At 38.8% G+C, this 19,064-nt stretch overlaps 1 protein-coding gene across 13 annotated transcripts in view; it reads right to left on the minus strand.

The window, feature by feature from the left end:
• Positions 1 to 1,517: 1,517 nt before the first annotated feature.
• Positions 1,518 to 19,064, minus strand: part of Arhgef9 (Cdc42 guanine nucleotide exchange factor 9) — a 157,809-nt gene continuing 140,262 nt past the window's right edge. For 7 of the 13 annotated variants that reach the window (XM_087600662.1, XM_087600667.1, XM_087600665.1 and 4 more), the window contains 4 exons: positions 17,023 to 17,266; positions 7,525 to 7,593; positions 6,818 to 6,879; positions 1,518 to 4,712 (listed from right to left, as the gene is read on the minus strand). In XM_087600662.1, the coding sequence (XP_087456788.1) occupies positions 6,854 to 6,879; positions 7,525 to 7,593; positions 17,023 to 17,266 (339 nt within the window). In that variant the 3' untranslated portion in view covers positions 1,518 to 4,712; positions 6,818 to 6,853. 13 annotated transcript variants of the gene reach the window in all.

Below are 19,064 nucleotides of genomic sequence, written 5' to 3' on the forward strand. Positions count from 1 at the left end.
GAAATTCTTAATGGCCCAAAAGCCAGTGGGCTAAAAAGCCAAGTGGTGGCTTAGGTGATTGAAACATTGAGTGAAGAAAAGCAAAGACCACACTGGAGACCTTGGTTCTCTGGCCATTTGTTCTTGGTTCTGGAGACAAAAGTGATCTGTAACTGCAATTGACTTTGTTTGGCTTTGAGGCTGTAATTAGAAGATTTAAGAGATCGGTTTATTAATTACTGCACAAAAAGGCATTCATATACTTGTTAGTGTCATTTTATTCCTTCACCCCTAAGACAAAAGACAAAACTAAGACAAAAGAACTCTTATATCAGTGGAGATGGGGGTGGGGGTGGAGGTGGAAGTGGTGGTGGGGGAGAAGGTCAGGCAATTAAAACTCAGAAGGTAGGTAGCCCTGGTCAATCACTTCTAGGCCCTGATTTTTCCCTGTAAAATATAGTTAATAAACTCATTGTCATTGTCTTATCACTTCTAAAACTCCTAGAAGGTAGTCTTAGGAAAACAGAGAACAGATGATACCCACTTACTCTGGAAGAAGTAATTATGATTTACTCCTGGAATCTGCAGAAGCTGGGAATCGGTTAAGATATAAAAAGAATGACAAAATCTTGGTGATTTGAATGGGGACAGTTGACAGAAGCCAGGTAAAAAGGACAGGGTAGTGACTGTAGAGGGGATAAATGAGAAGATCTAAGATATGGGCAAAGGCAAAAGTTAGCAAAGGTAAGGAAGGCTTGAATTATGACTTCTTAAAATGCTTCAGTGTAGGAGGACACTCCCAAGGCCCAGAACGATAGAGCTCATACTCTAGATATTTAGAGAACTGCCTGGAATATTGCAGCAAACAAGAACCTTTGTGACTTTAGTGTTCTATTGCTCTGGAGGAAGACTATGAGACATTCTTATTCATGTGGACTGCTGACAGGCAACATCACATGTCATGTGCAGGCCTAGTGGGAAACAAAGTATATGTGTGCACAGACTATACATAATAAAGAAAATAATAAAGCCACTGTATCCACACATGGACAATTAAAGTCTACTTTTAAGGAGCCAAGTCCACAGGAGTCTCACCTGGAGTGGGAGACTTCTGAGTGTTATGGCCTATGTCTACATTAAGAATGCAATGTTAAAACTGTCATAAATACCAAGGTTGTATTTTGGACCTGTAGACACAAGAAACATGAACAGGATTTGGTAGGAATGGACCATTAGGTTTTAGCAAAGTACCAGGTAAAATGAAAGACAGTCCTATCTATAAAAATATTTTAAGTACTAATGGCTACAGGTTCAAACCATGTTCTTGTCTTTTACTCTTCTAGAACTCATAGAAAATGTTTCCCAATATCTCTTGGAATACTTTGGAAATGAAACAGCAGGGTAAGAAACTCAAGATAGTTGGAGCAAGTAGTCTCACAGCACACAAATTGCCTTTATTTTGCAATTGGCCACACACACACACACACACACACACACACACACACACACACACACAAATGGCACAACTGTGCCTGAAATTCTTTTTACTTCTTTTATTGAACTCCATAAATATTTTCATAAGGCTTTATGTCATTACAACATCTTTTTTGTTGTTGTTAAACATTTCCAAATACACAATTTTGACACTTGTTTGACAGGGTCAAACAGTCAGATAATAGAAACAAAAGAAGAAACCAGCAAATGCAGAGCAGCAGGGGTCATCAGAATCACTGTTGCCCATCTATTCACCCAGCCCGCCCCACCCCCAAAGCACTAAAATATCACTATTTGGCTTCATACTAGAATTGTTAGAACTCTCTTGTTGCTGTCCTTAATAGATCAATTAAAGATATACACATAGAAAGAGGATGAGAGAAGGAGAGAAAAATCGCATTTCTGTATTTAGGACCTCCCTACAGTAGAACTCATAGAACAAACTTGCAAAAACCCTTTTGGAAAGAAAATTCAGGCCTCATTGAGTTGAGGAAAGGGGAGTACAGGGCCATGCAGAAACAGGAGAATTACAGAGTTTGGGGGGGGTAACATGGCTGTGGGAACCCAACAGGTTTAGCTACTGAGTCCAGGGAATTGATTAGTTTCCCTTTGGGCTACTGGCCACTGATCTACTTTGAGCCATAGGTGTGGGGGTGGAGCGGGGTGTTCCAGTCAAATGAGAGCTAAATCAGTAGTGCCTTCACAAATTGCTACATCTTGTAAGGCCAGTGGACTGGATGGAGAAACAGGATGATCAGAGGTAATACCCCTGATCTGGGAGTCTTGAGTGTTGGATTCAGAAAGGGCAAGAGAATGAGAGGGTCTGGCCTAAAGATATTATAGATCTAAAAACTTTGAAAGCAAGCCCTTCTGGTGTGCTCCTAATCCTGGAGAAGGTTCCCAAGGCCAAGCCTAGTGAAGATGGGTAAAGTAGGAAAAGAAGGTACAATAAGGGAGGCCTGCATATTCGGAAGTGAAATTTTGTAGTCTATGTATTAGATACCAGATTTCTTGCCATAAGGGCTTATGTAGAGCTCTATCATGTGCTGAGCAGTGACAGCCAGTCCCGAGCCCTGGTGTTCTGCCAGCCAGCTTTGATAACTACAAAGCCTGACAACAACATGGAGCTTGTTTTCCATAGGGGAAAGATTTTCAGGGAGTAGGGCTTAGTTTAGATCAGGAAGCAAAATTTAGCTTTATTGACCTTATACAGCAATGGTTGCTGTTTGGTAAGCTTAAATCTTTTTTAGAATGAAGTCTTTTCTTGTGAGGTCCAGGACAGACTCAATCTCCAGATTCCTGGTTAGGGTGGGTTTTCACACTTCTTTTTATTTTTATTTTCTTTTTTTTCTTGCCCCAATCTCTAGCCATACAAAAGGCTAAATGGCAAAGAATACACACTCTTGTACTCATGGAAATTCTGCTTTTGTGGGAAACATTCTGTTCAAATGGAAAGCCTCCCAAGAATTAACCTCAGTGTTCTGCCTCAGATCTTTTTCCCCAGATGTAAGAGTAGCCCTAGGCTCCTTCTATATCACGTGCCTCAGTTGTCCTGGGACGGGAGTCTGTCAGGAACAAAACCTACTTTGAGTGCCATAATGGCTTTAACTATGTCAATATTCACAGTCCTCTACCCGGAAGATGGTAAGGGCAGAGAAGGAGACAGAGAAGATTATCCATGCAATCTGCTAACAATTGGGGATGTTTCTTATAATTTCAGTGATACAAATTACTGGTATATTATCTTAGATGAAGCCTTTCTCTGATATTTCCCTATATGATGCTGTTGTCAACCTTGAACTCTTTTCAATTAATCTGAAGGTGGCTAATGATCTTGGCCAAGCATGTTTTTCTCTTGAACTCCTCCATAAACTTCTAACAGTAATGCCTTATGAATCTGAAATTGGAAGCAGGGATGACCAGAACACTATATAGAGAGCCCTATCTGATACCTACTTACTACCTATGGGTTGTGGGGTGGAGATTAATCTCTTCCCCAGGAGGCAGAGTCTCAATTTCTTTGCTTCTAGTTTAGTTAAACCTTTTGCCTAGGGAAGAGATAGGCTGAAAAGGAGATTCATAATAAAAGAGGCTTGAAAAAGAGACTAATGGAGCCAAACTAACTCTTAGGTAAAAACCTTCAATGACTTAGCATTGCTGTTACTGGGAATTCTCAGTGCTAGAAGAAATCACCTAAATACAAACTATCCACCTAACAGAAGTCTTCTCTACCCTCATTACGTTCTTTCACTCCTTTGTTTCTGTTTGGTTTTATATCCTTCCACAATACCTAAAACAGTGAAAGCAATAGAAATACCAAGCAGATAAGTCACAGGGCACAACAGAGCATGTCTAGACTGGCACAACTGTGGACACAGGATGCTGGGAAAAGGCTGTTGGTAGAACTGCAGGGCTACAGGAACATTTGCAGATGGTGCATGAGGAACAGGAGATGGGAATCCTCCCCTTCTCAGTGAAAAGTGACAGGGAGAGAAATGAAATCCCAAACCCACTACATAAATTAAATTCAAAAGTTATCAGCATCAGTATCATAAGGAAAGGGGAATAAAACAATGCAAATACTCTGTGGTAATAATGACAGGTCAGTGAACTAGAAGAGCGAATAAGTTATCTTAACAGGAAAAAGAACAAAGAGAAAGGGGGAGGGGAACAAGGTTAAGAACTAAATATTTTAAGAAGTGATTACATGTTTGGAAATCAGTGGTACTTCTTACCAACTATAGATTTCGATTCCCCAAAACAACAGAAAATGGTTTTGGTCCTTCTCTGTGTGTGTATATGTATGTATGTGTGCATGCATGTGCATGCATATGTGCACACATGCCCACACACACACGTGTATACGTAAAGGTCTATGTGTGTGCGTGCATGTATGTGTGCACACACACGCACGCACACACACTCATTCTCTCTCTCTCACACACACATTTTATATATATATATATATATAAATTTTCAACAGTGCTTCTCCGAAAAAAAGGTCCATCTATAAATATAATTTTATTTATTTTAAAATTATCTGCCTTCCTATAGGTATTATTTTTTGAAGGGGGTTAACCTACTGAAGTTTTGCCAGAATGGTGACTGGCTGCGTTTCGGTTCAGTGAACTCAAACACTTGAGACTGAGCGATGCCATCGGGGACCAGGTACTGGCCCTGGTTTAACGGGTCCTGTGGTGGTGGATAGGAAGGTGGAACTGAGCGAGCAGAGTTGACACCTAGAGCAAATAGGAGATCAAAGGAAAGAGTATAAATTAAGTACCAAATGAATTCTCAAACATGTTAACTCACAGTACACTAGTGTTGTGAGTTTTACCTGGTAGCGAATTGAATAACCCTACTTCTAAGATCTGAAATACTCTGAAATCTAATAGTCAGAAAGTTTCATATTTTGGACCTTTTAAGATTTCCATATTAAAGCTATTCAATCAAGAAAGTCTATACAAATATTCCAAAATTAAAAAAAATATATCTAATTTGTAATCTGAGGTACACTGTGTCACAAGCATTTCAGGTAAATGATGAATCGATCTGTGCTGCAAATGATTTCTTTCCCTGTCATATTTGCACTGGCATCTCTAATTCTACTCGCCATCTTATTTATATTCTATTCTATTCACCATGTTATCAGGTATCACCAATAAAATAAAATAAAATAAAATAAAACAAACTGGAGTGTTACCATCACTTGTTTGTCAGACAAGAAAACCAAGGACTAGGAAAAATATTATACCTAAGGTCTTATACTCAGCTCACAATAAAGTGGAAACTAGGGCTCACATGTGCTGAGTTCCTGGTTAGGATTTCTTTCCAGGAGACCATAATCTCTGAAGAACCTCACAAGCTCTTTTCAGTTCTAGACTTTGGTTCTCTTCCTCTCCAACCCTACCTGAAAGCGTCAAAATAATCTGGTTAAGAACTACTGACTTCAGGACTTTCCATAACGGTTAAGGCCCAAGTAATTTAGTATTTTGCTTTGGGTTGACAGTGACAAACCTGTATTCAATAGAAAATTGACATTAGTAGTTGAAACAGAAAGGAAATTCATCACCATAAGACATGATTCATAGAAAAAAAGAAAATGGAATCTGTGCCCTTTCAATGATGTTGAGGTTATAGACCTTTTGATATTAATGGAGGACTCAAGCAATCCAACTACCCTGACAGTAGTTCTAATGTTTAAGCCATCATCAGCCATTGGCACTTCCATAGGAAGAATCATCCGGTTCTGTAGCCATTTTTGAAAGGCAGCAAGTGCTAGAAATATGAGGGTATTAAATGCTAACAAATAATACAAGGACACCATGGAGAAAGTCCTGCTTTATAAAGCTCTATTTTTCATTTTTTCTTTCAAGCTTTTGATATCAAATATACGAACCCTAAAGATTTGAAAAACACTTTTTCTTAGGGCACTATTGTTTTGTATTTAATTTCACAATGAATTTCTACTTAATTATTATATCAGGCATGGGCTTATATTGAGGTCTTAATTTGTCTATAGAAATCTAATTCAGACTATTTGTTGAAAATATTGCACTTTCTTTGGCTGAATTGTAGTTCTGTCTTTATCAAAAATAAGTCACACCTATGCATGTAGGCCTATTTCTGAATTCTTTCTATTAAACTATCTGTATTGCCTCAGTTAATGCTACCTATATAATGAACGTTGAAATTAGATGAATTAGGAACTTTCTTTTCATTCTTATTTTTCAAGATTGGTTTATTTATTCTAGAGTAATAATCTGATTTTCAACTAGCCTTAAAGTCTATGGAGATGGAGGCTGTGTTTATGATTCTGGCATTGTTTATATTTATAAATTTAAGGGGTTGACACATTGGGAATTAGCATTTAACTCAAGGAGTTATATATAAATTCTGAAGTAAACAAAGTAAAGTAAAAAGGCCTTTTTATCAGCCAGATAACTCTTCCCTCAGAAAAACAGATGGTTGATAATGTCCCATGGTGTTACAAATAACATGTGAAGGGGACACTAGAACAACTACTTAACTAATGACATTTGCATGAGAGCTATCCTATCAGTTTTCCCTTCACTATTTCTAGAGTTCATTCAGAAGCCTAGAGCCAATGAAAGGGCAGAAGGAAAGGGCTGGGGAAAGTGATGTCTTAATATTATTCATTCCTTGGAACAGTGAAAATACTGTCAGTAAAAAAAACAAAAAACAGCTGTCAGTAATTGAGATGAGAGAATCAAATGAGCTCTTCTGTTCAAACAAGAGATATCACCACCATCAGGACCCTGAGATGAGGAGGGGAGAGCAGTGGTCTCAGAACCAAGATGACTTAGGTTAAAAATCACTTTACCTTGAGTGTTTTCAGTTTCTTAACCTGGAACAGGGGCTAATAGTGCCATTTTCTTTGGGTTACTATAAAGATGAAATGAAAGAAATTAAGAAACTTGGTACTAGGTAGACACTCTAGAAAGCGGAAGGTAGCTCCTTTTTGCTCAACTGAGCACTTTAGTTTTGTTCTGGTTCATGAAAAAGAAAAGAAAAACTATTTCAAATTTAAGCTGATTCTATTTGAATTTGAATTTTTCAAAGGTATTTCCATGTCTGCCTCAGAGAAAGACTATCTTGCTTCAAATTGAGGCTCTTCACTTTGGTTTGGGGCTACTGATTAGGTAAGCATTTTTAGACCACTGAAAGAAAGCTGATAATATCCCTATATATTTATGTTTATTAAATAAATTATATACATGCATTATTGCCTGCCTCTCTCTATATTATTCAATTTTTTTCTTATTTTGAAGTAAACATAAAAATAATTTGTTTATTTTGTTTTGTTTATGTAGCCAATAACATAGATATGAGTACCCCACATCCCTTACGCTCAAGAAGTAAACACTAAGAGCATTTGTAACTTGTTATCAAGAATACCTGGGTAGTTGGAAACTATTCCAAGTGAACCTCAGTATGGAAAGGAGCCAAGGAATGTGAGAACACATACCCCATGGTTTCCTAGTCCCACACAGACAGTGAGTGGGTCTGAAGGAGTAAAGGCAGAAGTACCTTTCTGTTTAGACGCTTTTCTCACAGTCATTGCAGCCTGTCTCTTCTGATTTTCAGAAATCTCAAAGCCTACGAGAGAAAAAAAGTCAACTTTGTTATGAAAACCATATACCCCTATACACTGCAAAATTGAGTATACCTTTCCTTCAAAAGCTATCTGACAAATATATCAAAAGCAAACAAAGAAACAAACAAAACCAAACAACAACAATAACAACAAAAAAAACCCTTGAAACAAAATGCTGGCAAAGATGTAGGGAAAGATCAACTCTTATTCGCAGTGGAGCAAAACTTGGTAGAGTTGTTGAGAAAATCAATATGGAGGTTTCTGAAAATATTAAAAATAGAACTACCATAATGACTGAAATTTCTGAGGGCATCCCCAAAGAATTCTATATCCTACTACAGAAGCACATGCTCATCCATGTTGATAGCTTCTCTTCTCAGGAAATAGAAACAGTTTAGCTGTCAACAAAATGACAGGTCCATAACAAAAAATGGTGCATATGCACAATGGACTTTTACTAAGTTAAGTAAAACATAAGTACAAAACTCACAGAAAACATTTGATAGTGGAAAATTATATTAAGTCAGGTAGCCCAGATTCAGAAAGACAAGTGTAGCAGACCTTTCTTTCATGTGGAGCCTCAATTATAATATGAGTGTGTGGGCATAAGTCATGGAATTGGAGAAGGAACTCTGACAAGGGAAAATGAAGTTTTGAGGAAGGGAAAAGTCATAGACTATATGTTCTTTGAAAGCAGACAAGAGGCGACTGTAGGTAGAAGAGTACAAGGGAGGCAAGAGGATCAGTGAGAAGACTGGGAGAAGAGTATCGACAAAACCAAATTATGTCTGAAAACGCCATAGTGAAACCAAGTACTTTATATGATAACATAAAATAAAATATTAATATGTATGTACACGGACATATATGGATATGGCAAGAAATAATGAAAAATGGAGGCCTTGACTTTGAAAGAGATAAGCGAGGAATATAGGGCACGGTTTGGTGGAGGACGGGGCAATGATGTATAATTATAGTATAATCTCAAGAAATAAGTTAAAAAATTTAAATATAAATGGTCACTATCATTGACCTAGTAATTCCTTTCTAGAAAATCCACTGAAGAAACTTGTTTCAAATTTGGAGAACTAGCCACATTTTCTTTGGGGTGTATGCTCAGGAGTTGTACTACTGGATAATAAGATTTATTTTTAATTTTCTTAAGAATCTTCATGGTGTTGTTTTAATGGCAAGCCTTGATCATTTGCTGTTTTCATTTTGCTAATAGTTATGCCAAAGGGATTAATGAATCATCGTGGTTTTGATTTATTCATTTCCATTGATTATTGAGATTGATCATGTTTCCTAGGGGGTCATTTGAAAGTCTTCTTTTGAAAAACATCCACTCATAACTTTAACTCATACTCTAATTGGGTTACTTGCTGTCCTGTATTGAGTTGTTTCAGTTTCTCATAAATTCTGGAAATACTGTTATACAGTACTATCCTTCAAGCTAAACATCTGTCATCTTTTTAAGCCCAGCTGTGTCTGCTTGCAAAATATTATCACAAGTGTATCCAGATGGCCCTCTTAACCAGGTGGATGTAATTTTGCCCTAATTATATGTGGTCTCATGGTTTCCAGGAGGTGCGGCAGGCTGGTAAAGACTAGAGAAAAAGGATCTATTTATGCAGCCATGGTGGGCACAGACCTACCAGTTGGCTGCTTTAGGGTCACCTCTGCACCTGGCCATAATGCCTCATCCTTGCTCTAAAAGTAAGCCTAATACATTCATTGGTATTAGGGTATTGGTATTTTCTGGGTGAAATTTCTGTAGAATTAAACTTTAGTTTGTCATTAGGAATGTAGGAGGAATGGGATATATATTACCAACTTTCCAACAGGGACAGAATTCATGCAACAAAAGTCACACTATATGTTAGTAAAAGTTTTCGCCTAAATTTTAGCTATTTCATGATTGGTTTTCTTTCTTTTCCTGACAGTATTTTTTGAGTTTGTATGTCAAAAAGATGCTTGCATTCCCAGGAATATTGAAAACACTTCACAATATCAAGAATATGTGGTTGACCTAAATGTCTGTCAATGAATGATACAGAAAATGAGAAGATAATATTTAGCTGTATAAAACTATGAATTTCTGTCATTTTTTATAAATTAGTAGGAATTGGAGGATATTATGTTAAGTAAGATAAGTCACATGTAGAAAGAAAAACACTGTATGATCTTATATCTTAAAAATTAACAAGGATAGCTGAAAGCCAGCAACGAGGAGCGACTTCAGACCTGAGACCAGAGGTAAGACCAACTTTATTGCTCCAAGTGACTGGAGCACTGGTGGACTCAGGACACACAAAGGCAAAATTCCTCTAGGACCAGACATTTCTGGTTTCTAGCTGGCGCCTGGACCTTACTGATCCAGGTCCACAGCTCCCTGCTCCCAAATCCTGTGGGAGAGAGAGCAGATCGCCCAGAAGTGTGGGCAATCCTGAGACTGCAGGGCAGAAGAGACAGCCATTTCTGCCCACGTTTGCCCACCAGGAAACTGTATAGGGCCTCCAGGCACGGGAAGATTGCAGCAGTCAAGCTGCAGGAGGCCTGTGGTTCAGACTGTGCCTGGATCTGAAAGGAGCAGGTCAAAGAGCTCCCTGTACCCAATTCCCGTGGGAGGGAGCACTAGACCTTCAGAGGGGCAGATACGCATGGGAAACCAGAGGAGACTACTCTCTGCCCACATTTCTGACTCTAGAGGAAAACACCTAGCGACATCTGGCCGCCCTGTGCACGGGGACCCATGAGAACTAGGGACAGGACCTTCTGGTTCCCACCAACAGGAACAGCTGAAAGCCAGTGGACAGGAACGACTACACGTCTGAGAGCAGAACACTCTGTTCCCATAACTGGCTGAAAGAAAACAGGAAAACAGGTCTACAGCACTCCTGACACACAGGCCTATAGGAAGGTCAAGTCACTGTCAGAAATAGCAAAACAAGTAACACCAGAGAAAACCTGATGGCAAGAGGCAATCGCAGGAACCCAAGCAACAGAAACGAAGACTACATGGCATCATCGGAACCCAATTCTCCCACCAAAGCAAACACTGAATATCGAAACATACCAGAAAAGCAAGATCTAGATTTAAAATCACATTTGATTATGATGATGGAGGACTTTAAGAAAGACGTAAAGAACTCCCTTAGAGAAATGCAGGAAAACACAAGTAAACAAGTAGAAGCCCTTAGAGAGGAAACACAAAAATCCCTGAAAGAATTAAAGGAAAACACAATCAGACAGGGGAAGGAATTAAAAATGGAAATAGAAACAATAAAGAAAGCACAAAGGGAGACAACCCTGGAGATAGAAAACCAAAGGAAGAGACAAGGAGCCGCAGATACAAGCATCACCAACAGAATACAAGAGATAGAAGAGAGAATCTCAGGAGCAGAAGATTCCATAGAAATCATCGACACAACTGTCCAAGATAATGTAAAATGGAAAAAGCTCCTAGCCCAAAACATACAGGAAATCCAGGACTCAATGAGAAGATCAAACCTAAGGATAATAGGTATAGAAGAGAGTGAAGACTCCCAGCTCAAAGGACCAGTAAATATCTTCAACAAAATCATAGAAGAAAACTTCCCTAACCTAAAGAAAGAGATGCCCATAAACATACAGAAGCCTACAGAACTCCAAATAGATTGGACAAGAAAAGAAACTCCTCCTGTTACATGATAGTCAAAACACCAAATGCACAAAACAAAGAAAGAATATTAAAAGCAGTAATGGAAAAAGGTCAAGTAACATATAAACCATCAAGTGGAAAAAGATAGCATTTTCAGCAAATGGTGCTGGCTCGACTGGAGGTCAGCATGTAGAAGATTGCAGATCGATCCATTCTTATCAACCCTGTACAAAGCTTAAGTCCAATTGGATCAAGGACCTCCACATCAAACCAGATACACTCAAACTAATAGAAGAAAAAGTGGGGAAGAATCTCGAACACATGGAACAAAACAACAATGGCTTATGCTCTAAGATCAAGAATCGACAAATGGTACCTCGTAAAACGGCAAAGCTTCTGTAAGGCAAAGGACACTGTCATTAAGACAAAACGGCAACCAACAGATTGGGAAAGGATCTTTACCAATTCTACAACTGATAAAGGGTTTATATCCAAAATATACAAAGAACTCACGAAGTTAGACTGCAGGGAAACAAATAACCCTATTTAAAAAATGGATTTCAGAGCTAAAACAAAGAATTCACAGTTGAGGAATATTGAATGGCTGAGAAGCACCTAAAGAAATGTTCAACATCTTTAGTCATAAGGGAAATGCAAATCAAAACAACCCTGAGATTTCACCTCACACCAGTGAGAATGGCTAAGATCAAAAACTCAGGTGACAGCAAAAGCTGGCGAGGATGTGGAGAAAGAGGAACACTCCTCCATTGTTGGTGGGATTGCAGACTGGTACAACCATTCTGGAAATCAGTCTGGAGGCTCCTCAGAAAATTGGACATTGCACTACCTGAGGACCCAGCTATACCTCTCTTGGGCATATACCCAAAAGATGCCCCAACATATAACAAAGTCACATGCTCCACTATGTTCATAGCAGCCTTATTTATAATAGCCAGAAGCTGGAAAGAACCCAGATGCCCTTCAACAGAGGAATGGATACAGCAAATGTGGTACATCTACACAATGGAATATTACTCAGCTATCAAAAACAATGACTTTATGAAATTCATAGGCAAATGGATTGAACTGGAAAATATCATCCTGAGTGAGGTAACCCAATCACAGAAAAACACACTTGGTATGCATTCATTGATAAGTGGATATTAGCCCAAATGCTTGAATTACCCTAGATGCACAGAACACATGAAACTCAAGACGGATGATCAAAATGTGAATGCTTCACTCCTTCTTTAAAAGGGGAACAAGAATGCCCTTAGGAGGAGATACAGAAGCAAAGTTTAGAACAGAGACTGAAGGAATGCCCATTCAGAGCCTGCCCCACATGTGGCCCATGCATATACAGCCACCAAACTAGATAAGATGGATGAAGCAAAGAAGTGCAGGCCGACAGGAACTGGATGTAGATCTGTCCTGAGAGACACAGCCAGAATACAGCAAATACATAGGCGAATGCCAGCAGCAAACCACTGAACTGAGAACGGGATCCCCGTTGAAGGAATCAGAGAAAGAACTGGAAGAGCTTGAAGGGGCTCGAGACCCCATATGTACAACAATGCCAAGCAATCAGAGCTTCCAGGGACTAAGCCACTACCCAAAGACTACACATGGACTGACCCTGGACTCTGACCTCATAGGTAGCAATGAATAGCCTAGTAAGAGCACCAGTGGAAGGGGAAGCCCTTGGTCCTGCTAAGACTGAACCCCCAGTGAACTAGATTGTTGGGGGGAGGGCGGCAATGGGGGGAGGGTGGGGAGGGGAACACCCATAAGGAAGGGGAGAGGGAGGGGTAAGGGGGATGTGGCCTGGAAACCGGGAAAGGGAATAACATTTGAAATGTAAAGAAGAAATACCCAATTTAATAAAGATGGAAAAAATTAACAACATATGTGTGGAGAGCAGAATGAAATTGGAGAGAATAGGAAGTAGAGATAATGCATAGAGGTCATTAAGTAGGTTCTATGATATAGTAAAATAGGAGGAATAAATTCTTTGTCCTATGGCATAGTAGGATGAATATAGTTAATTGTTATATATTAAACAATTAACAGATATAATTTTCAACATAATCATTCTAAAAACATAAATTTTTTTTGTTCTTTTTTTTCGGAGCTGGGGACCGAACCCAGGGCCTTGCGCTTCCTAGGTAAGCGCTCTACCACTGAGCTAAATCCCCAGCCCCTAAAAACATAAAATTTTAAGGTGAGAAATATACTAACTACCTTGAGTTGCTAATCACTCAGTGATTACATGAAGTCTTTTATTTGTAAATATATACAAATATTTTAAGAATTAAATTTCGAAGTATTTAGTTAAAACTAAGAGTTGGTTATAAACATTACATATTGCTTATTACAAATACATCAGCAAAAATTATGAATAGAAGTTAAGAGCAACCTAAACATAAACTAGGAGAGTATTTAAAGTACTATGTATAGTGGAAGAACCACTTTATATCAATCAAAAATGTAAAAAAGCAAATAATGACTTAAAATATGAGAATTAGAATGGAAAGTAGATATTTGGAAAATGGAGGTTTCAGAAGGAAGAAAATAATTAAACAATAAAAACCTTTACTAAATGAAAGAACACACACTTGTTGAAACACTAAAGACCAAGGCAGGATTAGGATACATAGACAAACACGAAGACGGTGACTAATGACTAAAATTACTTAACTTACAGGATCAAAAAAAAAAAAAACAGACAGGGGGCTGGGGATTTAGCTCAGTGGTAGAGCGCTTGCCTAGGAAGCGCAAGGCCCTGGGTTCGGTCCCCAGCTCCGAAAAAAAGAACCAAAAAAAAAAAAAGCAAACAAAACACAAAATCTTTCATACTCTAAGTTGTAAATGGCTGAGCATTCAAATCACTGGCCAACCAAGTATGAGATACCCTGTGTTCTAACTCTAGCATAAAGAAACTTCACATAAAACACTGTAAATGGTAGCACATAATCCATAAGTGAAATCAAATTATAAACAACTCCCCCAAAGACCTGGGTATTTTATATAGAAACTTATAAAATTTAGGGTTTGACTTAAAGTTTACTCAGAAATATTTTTTTTTCATTTAAAAATATTGAGACAAACCCAAATAATGGTGCTATGAAACTAGGAGATAAAAACCAAAATCTAAAAACAAACAAAAAAACCAAACAAGCAAAACAATTAACAGTAGTCCCCAAACGAGCAATCAAACAAACAGAAAAAGACAAATAAAAGAAAGCAAGTATAATACTAAGTGGATTAGCGAGAAGGGCTGGGGTAAAAAAAAATGTGGAAGGAAAGAGGTTACAGGGGTAATAGGAACTCTCACAGTTTTATTTAAATGCACGGGAGAAAAAGATTAGAAAGTATATCAAAACACTTACTACAATGTATGCTATTGTGATTTTCTTTTTTTATGGTTTTGTTTTGTTTCCTTGGTATTTTCTCCAATTTTCTAATTTAATGTAGTCAGACCAGGAGGAAAGCAACATAAATTCACATTTGACAACAAAACAAAGATGACATAAGCATATCAGAAATAATTCATGGAAGCTTTTCATTAGTAGCAGATCTTTGAAGTGAAAGGTTATTAGGGCATTGTGTGGGAGATACGGTGTGAGAAGCAGAGGGAATGGTAGGGATCTTTTAGGTAATGCAGGATCTGTGAACTCAGACTACCCACGCACAGGTAGTTCTAAGATCCAATATTGACATACCATTTTACAGCATCAATTTAGCGCTTGCACTTTAAAAGAAACATGACTTTCCTATGCATGCAGACAGGAGCCTAGCATAACTGTCCTCTGTGAGGCTATCCCCAGCAGCCAATGGAAACAGATACAATGAGAACCACAGCCAAACATTGGAGCTTGCGGGAAACATTGAGGCACCCAAAGAGGATAGGGACTCCACAGGAAGATGAACAGTCAACTAACCTGGACCCTTGGGACTCTCAGAGACTGAACCACAAACTAAAGGTGACCTGGACTAACTCCCCTCCTCCCCGAACATATGTAGAAGATGTGCAGCTCGGTCTCCTTACAGTTCCACAACAACTGGAGAGGGGGCTGTCCCTGAATCTCTTGACTGCTTGTGGATACCATTCTCCTAACTGCTGCCTTGTCTGGCCTCAGTGGGAGAGGATGCACGTAGTCCCGCAGTGACGTGATGTGCCAGGGTGGGAAAATACCCACAGGCACCCCTTTCTCAGAGGAGAAGAGGAAGAGGGATTGGGGGGAGTGTGATAGGGGGATTGGGAGGAGAGGGAGTGATATTAGGAGGTAAAATGAATAAGTAAATAAGTCAATGGGAAAAAATAAGACTCTAAGTGCATTTTCAATGTGGACTTTAAGATATGGGTAGACAAGGATTACTACATCTTGCTGGCCATCCATCTTTTACTCTGGGCCATTTCATTCCCTAGCACGTTATGGCATAAGAACCTTTTGTATCAGAACTCAACAGGTAAGCTTATTTTTAGAGTCAGGTTTTGCAATTTTGAACATATAACATTTAAAGGTAGAATTCCATTTGCATAAAACATGGAGCAAAACAAGAAACTTTTCTAGGAATTAGAAAGATTGATTTATCTGCTGCCTCCTTAGTGCTGTGGATTGACCAGAATCTTATGCATGCTAGGCTAGTATTCTATCTTTGAATTACATCCCTTCCCCTTCATTTGAAAAAAAAAAACAGACTCCTGCTGTAGTTCACATTGGCTTGAACTCATGATGCTGCCCAGGCTGGCCTTGGACTTGTAATCATCCTGCCTCTTCTTCTGAGTGCTACAATCATAGATATGTAGAATCAAACCTGTTTGATATTTTTTTTATTTTAGAAATAGGACCTTGAGGACGATGCTGGGTCGTATTTCATAAACTATAAATCTTTAGTCATAAAACCGTGGCCACATAAACTATTTCAATCCAAAACTGGTGTTTTATTCTGAATCTAAATGAAATGAGTGGTCATGGTTTTTGATATTAGTATATTTTTTGTGATTTATTTTTAAATAGTTCTAGAGAATGATGACTAAGTACATATAATTTTAATTATAAGTTAATATCTGAAGTGATTTATCAAGAATTAAATATTCAGACACCTTTGCCCCAGGGACTAATATTGCCACCTGAATGGAGGAGGCCTATATAGCCCAACTTTGATAGATACCTGTTTTTGTTAGTAAAATGAATGTAACTTGAGCTATGCACATGAGCTCAGTATAAGAAGGAAGTGAACCCACAATCTGAAAGGGACCTGAAGTTTGTGAATAAAAGTAGATCCATTGCCTGGGCCCTCCTCAGAATTATATTGATACTTTTTGCCTTCAGAGTTGCAAGGCCCTGGTTTTTATTTCCAGCATCATAAGCAAAGATGTCCATCTCATCACTATAACTCAATCAAATCTGCACTGACAAACCATTCATAGGACATATTCTAATATCCCTAGAAACAGAGAGATCTGTGAATATGTGGAAATTACAGAATAGAATGCAATTTTTTTGTGTTTGTTTGCTAATACATATGAATATAGCGGTAGGAGAATCAAGTTTGAAATTGGCTTTTGCTATAATATTCCTATCTGATAATAAGTATTAGGCATGAACAATCTGTAACTCATACCTATTGGTATTTACAAAGACCTATAATAAGGAACCACCATAGTGAATTAGGTCAGTTTGCAACAAAAATCTTGCCTTTGACTCTGGAAAGATAAAATCAATTGAAACCCTCTATCAAAAGTTCTTCACAGTTATGTTTTTCTTTCTGCTCTCAGGTCACTTACCAATTTTTTCATCTTCTTGTACCATTTTCCTCTCTTCTCTGAAAGCTCTAAGCCAACGTATTTTCTCCTCCAGTTTCTTGGCAAAGAACAGATGTACTTCTTCGGTTTCCTTGTTGTGCAGCTTGAAAGCATTTTTCATGCTGACATTAAAGTCATCATCTCTGCCATCTTCAATGTCAATGACCTCATATTTATCCATGTCAATGCGCCCCTTGTAGTATAGGATGTCTCTCCGGATTAGGTCCTAGGTGGGAAGAAACAGGTTATTTGTCAGAAGTACAGACAGAGTGGATGCCAGGAGAGGTGGCATATGGTCAAGGACATAAACACTATTATAGTTCTGGGATATAAATGAGGATTTTATTGTTTTAATACATGCGCTGAGATGACCAGATGGACACTGACTAGTTAGTTAAGTAGGTGCTCTAAGAGATTTCTGATGGAAACAGATGCAGAGACCACAGCAAACATCAGGCAGAGCTTGCAAGCCTTGTGGAAGAGTGGAGAATAGAACTGAGTGAGCTGGAAGGGTCAAAGACACCACAGGAAGAACCTCACATCCAATTAACCTGGCTCCAAGGGGCTTACAGAACCTGGGCCACCAACTATGGAGCATGCAGGGGCTGGGCCTAGAACCCCTACACATTTATAGCAGATGTGCAGCTTGGTCTTCATATGGGTCCCCTAACAAGTGGAGCAGAGGCTTGTCTCTGATTCTGTTGCCTGCCATTGGCTCCCCTTCCCCTAACTGGACCAACTGGTTGGGCCTCAGTGAGAGAGGATGTGTGTAGTCCTGCTGTGACTGAATGTCCCAGGGTGGAGTGGTACCTAAGAGGGGCTTCCCCTTCTCTGAAGAGAAGGGAAAGGGGTAATAGGTAAGGGATTTTTAAGGGTTGCACTGGGATGAGAGGATGGGAATATTATCAGGATATAAAGTGAATAAATAAGTAAATTAATAGATTTCCTACATCTGAAGACTTTCAAACCCTAGTATCAATCACTGGAATGTAACTGCTTATAAGCAGTAGAAAAGGAGTATGCAATAATAGCACTACCAGCAAGGGATTTTTCATCTTCCAAAAACTTGGCATGCTTACTAGAGGCATAAAATGAGCCTGCTAAAAAGCAGGATATGGAGAATAAGATTCTAGGTGGAAGTTCAGTGGTGAGAGGTATTAGAAGGTCATATACTATCGGACATGAAGAGTTAACTATAATGATCTTATGCTTTTAGTACTTGGGATTTTTGGATATGAGCTAGGCTGACAGAGAAGTGTGAGTAAAGAAGAATAAAGAAGGCACACATATCAACACATATGAATCTTGCAATCTTCTATTACCAAGGCAAAGTCATACATGTAAGAATACAATGTTCTCTATCTTTTGTTGTTTTACTCATGAGCACAGAATTAGGTCAATCCTAATTCTAGCCAATGAGACACTCATCCTAAGTCCATGCATAGTGCTCTTTTTTTTTTTTTCCGGAGCTGGGGACCGAACCCAGGGCCTTTCGCTTGCTAGGCAAGTGCTCGCACAGTGCTCTTATTTCTGTACTTGCTTACATTTTAAATGCCATATAAGTATTGGTGAACTTGCTACCGTATCCAAAGCTATTATCCCCAAATACTCTCATCTTAAATCTCATGTTCATCACCGACTTCATTTCCTTTCTCTATATTCTAATCTGATTTGTATTTTCCACAATCACCAGATAAAACAAGGCCGTATATAGCAAATTCATGAGTGGATGAGAAAAATAGAGTCAGAAATGGAAAGGATCATGTCTTACTTTGTTTTCTACTGCTGTGATGGACACTATAGCCAAGGGTAGCTTGGGGGGGGGTGACCTATGTGGTTTACAGATTTCAAGTCTGTCTTCAAGGGAAGCCAAGGCAGGAGGCTCAAGGCAGAAACCTAGAAGCACATACTGAGGCAGAATATGAAGGAATGTTGATTACTGGCTTGCTCCTCATGGCTTTCCCACCTACTTTTCTTGTACAGCCCAGGCCCACCTGCCAAGAGATTGCACTGCCCACAGTGGT

The sequence above is a fragment of the Rattus norvegicus genome, chromosome X, assembly GCF_021556685.1.
Source record: "Rattus norvegicus strain SHRSP/BbbUtx chromosome X, alternate assembly SHRSP_T2T, whole genome shotgun sequence".
Taxonomy (NCBI): domain Eukaryota; kingdom Metazoa; phylum Chordata; class Mammalia; order Rodentia; family Muridae; genus Rattus; species Rattus norvegicus.